General features: G+C 50.0%; 1 protein-coding gene across 1 annotated transcript; it reads left to right on the top strand.

The window, feature by feature from the left end:
• Positions 1-24: 24 nt before the first annotated feature.
• On the top strand, positions 25-2,768 carry USP35 (ubiquitin specific peptidase 35; the record flags this gene model as incomplete). Its single annotated transcript, XM_010170606.1, has 3 exons — positions 25-131; positions 706-1,921; positions 2,598-2,768. Coding segments are annotated over 3 exons (1,494 nt in total), but the record flags the coding sequence as incomplete, so codon positions are not given.
• Between the last annotated feature and the right edge of the window lie 1,777 nt (positions 2,769-4,545).

The raw sequence follows: 4,545 nt of genomic DNA, 5'->3' as shown, positions 1-4,545 counted from the left end.
CTTCTTCTTCTATGTTGTTGCCAGAGACCTGCCATCTCACCCGAGAGTTTCCTCTCTGCCTCCTGGCCACCCTGGTTCACCCCTGGTGCTCAGCAGGACTGCTCGGAGTATCTCAAGTACTTGCTGGACCGGTACGTGGCAAGCACTGGGATTTTGGAACCTGGTGACAATGACATCCCCACACCTGATGTAATGTTTAACGCTGACCCATGTGTAAACAGGGCAACTGGAGGAGTTGGGACAGTGGAGGCTTGGGGTGAAAGGTGGTGAGACTGGTCTATGGCTCCTTGATAAAACCTTGTTTGGGCTGGATTAGGAGTAAGGTCAGAACTTAGTTCAGCTTGGAAATTTCTGCTTTTGTTCTGAAGGGAAAGGGAATTGTACCAAATTTTGAGATTTGCCTGACAAGCCACTCAACCTCCTCTGTAAAGTGTTGATTTTTGCCTTTATCTTACCTAGAAATCCCGAATCTCTGGTGTCCCAGTGATCCCTCTAGAAGTGAAGGGGTCAGTGGCACATGGAGACCTCAGGTTCTCAAATGCTGCCCAACTCCTTCCCACCTTCATCCCACAGCAACAGGCCCCTGGGCACAGGCAGGTTAGCCTGGATTAACCCCTTGGAGTGAAGAACATAAAACCTACTTTAGAAACTACCTCTTGGTATTGTATTGATGCACAACAGCCTTTTTTTTTTCCCCTGCCAAAGATTACATGAAGAAGAAAAAACTGGAAAGAGGATCTACCAGAAACTCAAGGAATCCAGCTTGATGTCTCAGGCAGTGGAGCATCATTACTTAAACAAGACATTGATTGAGAAGATGTTTGGGGGTAAAATGATGACAAAGATCCGCTGCTTGAAATGTCTGAACGTCTCCTCCCGAGAAGAAGCCTTCACAGACCTATCCCTGGCTTTTCCCCCACCAGACAGGCACGTGCGTGGGAGTGCATCTGTTTTACCAGTGGAAGAAATTTGCTCACAGTTTATTGAGCCTCCTGAAAACCCAAGCCAACTTACGGGGTCTCCCTGGATCCGGAGGAAGGCCCCCATGGCTGGAGACCCTACAGTCCCACCCATGACAGTGGAAAAGTTGGGTTTCCAGGATCCAGGAGAAGCATCAAATCCCTTAAGTGGCAATACCATTGGCATGGATGCAGCCAAAGACCCTCTGTCAGCTTTTGGGGAGCAGGCATGTGCTCCCAAGGACTCCAGATCTGTCCCAGATTTAATCAACTATTTTCTGTCCCCAGAGAGACTGACAGCAGAGAATAAATACCACTGTGAGAAATGCGCATCCTTGCAGGACGCTGAGAAGGTGGCGGAACTGACGGAAGGTCCACACTACCTCATCCTCACGCTGCTGCGGTTCTCCTTCGACCCACGGACTATGAAGAGGAAGAAGATCTTGGACAATGTCTCCATCCCTGTGGTGCTCAAGCTGCCCATCCTTGTCACCTCGGAGGAAACTGAGGAGATTTGCTGGTGTGGGAAGGACAGGGCTGCCCCAGGAAGTGGCTTCATGTCTGTTGTGTATGACCTCTGCAGTGTGGTGGTGCATTCAGGCATCTCCTCTGAGAGCGGCCACTACTACTGCTACTCCAGGGAGTGCACCGACACCGTCCCTCACGGACAACCCCGGGATGGGGCTCCGAAACTGGCCTCCAACAAGCAGTTAGACTTGGAAATCCAGTGGTACCTCTTCAATGACACCAGAGTTTCCTTCTCCTCCTTTGAATCAGTCAGCAACGTCACCTCTTTCTTCCCCAAGGACACTGCCTACGTCCTCTTCTACAGGCAGCGGCCGGGCAGGCAGAGCTGCCTGCTGCACGAGGCTCTGGCTGAGGCCAGTCGCCTTCACGGGGAACCCTCTCTCCATAAGGACTTGATGGAAGCCATTTCCAAAGATAACATCCTCTACTTGCAGGTAACTCCAGCTGCTGTCCACAGCAGGGTGCGATCCTGTGGCTGCCTGGCTCATGGGCCACGTTCCCACTTATCCAGGCAGCAGCAGGATCGTGTCCTGCGGATAAATCTGGGCATGCAGATGCCCACCAGCTCCCTGAAGCCAAATCCCTTTTCCTTTTCAGCACCCAGGTGTAAACAGGTTGCAGTTTCCTGATGAAATTGGGTGTTGAGGTTGGTACAAGACACCTCGTGGCTGTGCTCAGGGTTGATTTGCTGTTGCCCACCCCAGGCAAATCTGCCTGAAATTTTCTCCTAAGTGCTTGGGAAAGATGAGTGAGCTGGGAATACAAACTAGAACAGATTTCATTCAATTGGTGGACTTCAACGCTTTCCAAACAGCAGTGTCCTCTAGGATATGAGCTGCACCCAGGGGAATTTGAGTGGTCCCTCCTCTTCTGGAGGTGATGTGGAAGGGCTCTTTTTTGATCACTGGAGAGATGTAATGCTTTGCTGCATCCCTCTCACCAAGCTCTAGAGATGAGCACATGGTCTTCTCACCCCAGTTTAATTTGGACTAGGCTCCCAGGGGCAACCAAACAGACTCCTGGCTCCCGAGGAAAGATAGGAACATCCTCCCACCTGGGTCATTTAGCTGCAGATATCTTTGTGTTATTTCTTCCCCTTCTTTCTCCCAGGAGCAGGAAAAAGAAGCGAGGAACAGAGCCGCCTACATTTCTGCCTTGCCGAAATCCCCGCTGTGGTGGAGAGACTTGGACAGGGACAAGGATGATGACAACTCATCGGGGGGCTGCAGCCCGGCAGCGGGTGGAGGTGGATCTGGCTCCTTTCATGGACTTGTCTTCTAGACGATGACTTAAACCAGATAGTCAATGTCCATGGGGCCAACCTGAAGCCAGAGGCTCCTCTTCCTCACCCTAATGACAGTGAGCATCTTGGAGGAGGATTTGGGGAACATTTCAATGATAAAGGACTCAGGGGCTGATTTGGAAGCACTCAGAAGGTCCCGCTGCTTCCTATGCACTTGGTCTTCACGCCTTAATGTAACTAAGCTAATGCGGAGATGAGCAGCTGCTGGCAGCTCTGAGAAGTGCCCTTTTGCTTCAGCATAGCCACATCTTGCCTGCTGTGAGTCATGCCACCAGCCTGGGGAGGGGACAGGGACAGGGATGGGGATGAAGACAGAGCCAGTGGGGCCCCAGGGATGGAGATGTCCCTTGCACGTTCTGTCCGTAGCGCTTCCCGTGGTGCTGAGTTGGTTTGGGGGGATTCTCTGCTTGGTTGTTGCTTATTTTATTTAATGTGGTTTTGAGAACCCACCTTGACACACCTCGAAAGGTAGAAAAAGGCTGAAAAGGTTGAAAAATGCCAAGCAGCCAACGTGGCAACACTGATCTGGTGGGGTGGTGAGCTTGCAAGCCTGCTTGGTCACAGTGAGCAGTGGCAGGTTGACAAGGCGGGTTTTATGCATCGTTGCAAAGCACTCAAAAGAGACTGAGGGGCACAAACCCCTCCATCCAAGGGAGACGGGTTTTTTGGGCTCCAGCAAAGCCCCATTGTGTTACTGGTGACCTCTGGATGCTGTTGGTGTACACAGCAGGCCCAGACATGCAACTGTTTTTCCAGACATGTCTTTAGGATGCAGTTCACCTCTTTCTGCCGCTGTCATCTCGTGACTTTCTGGGCTGGATCTGCCCTTTAAAACTTGGGTTTTCCTTTGAGATACCTTGAATTGAGTGACAAATCACAGAGCCCCCTTAAACCCACTAGCTCTTTCTTAAAAATGCTGATTTGCAAGGAGAGTTGCCCAACCAGATATATCATATCAACCCAATATAAATACATCCTACGTAAACTCATCTATTATATAAATCAGTAATGGGACACGGGCTGATTTTGGTGGCAGGAGGCCAACCCAAACTCTGGGCAGTGTGTCTACAAGACTACAGCTCCTTCCAATGTCCCTCCCCAGCCATTGTCCCTGCCTGCTCCTCCCTTGCGCTTGTAGTAGAGATTTCTCTAGCTGAAGTGGCAGACTTGTGCCTTAGGTCCTGGGTGCAGGGCCTAATTCTGACCGTGGGATATTGGAGTGGGAATATTGTGTTGCCGTGGAGGAAAACACAAAGCACAGACATTGCTACAGATAATGTGAGCAGAAAGTCTGCTAGAGAGGACACTTGGGATCAGATCTCTGGTGTGTACTATTGTGTTCTTTTATTGCCTTTCCTCTATATAAATAAAGGAAATTAATTAATTCGACATAGAGGCTTAGTGTCTTATTGCAATAATCATCGTTCTTGGGCTGATGGGTCAAAAAAGAGGTGGGGAAGCTGATGGGAGATGAGCACCCTATCTCACGGACACAGGACAACCCTGTGGTGTCTTGGAAGATGGGACCAGGCAAAGGTGGGATGAGGACCCCCAGCCTGGAGCTGGGTGACCTTTGAATGCAAATCACAATCCTATTAGTGGGGTTTTGTAGATGAGCAGTGGAGTCTGTTCGTTGTATTTGAATCTGCCAGAATTAAAGTGTGATAAGGGGAAATAAATATGGACCCAAAGCTGAAGTTATACAAAAAGTACAGGGTTTCCTGGTAATATTCATAGAATCACAGAATGGTTTGG

This window comes from Antrostomus carolinensis, unplaced genomic scaffold (assembly GCF_000700745.2).
Source record: "Antrostomus carolinensis isolate BGI_N321 unplaced genomic scaffold, ASM70074v2 scaffold53806, whole genome shotgun sequence".
Classification (NCBI taxonomy): domain Eukaryota; kingdom Metazoa; phylum Chordata; class Aves; order Caprimulgiformes; family Caprimulgidae; genus Antrostomus; species Antrostomus carolinensis.
This window is presented reverse-complemented; position numbering and strand designations above follow the sequence as displayed.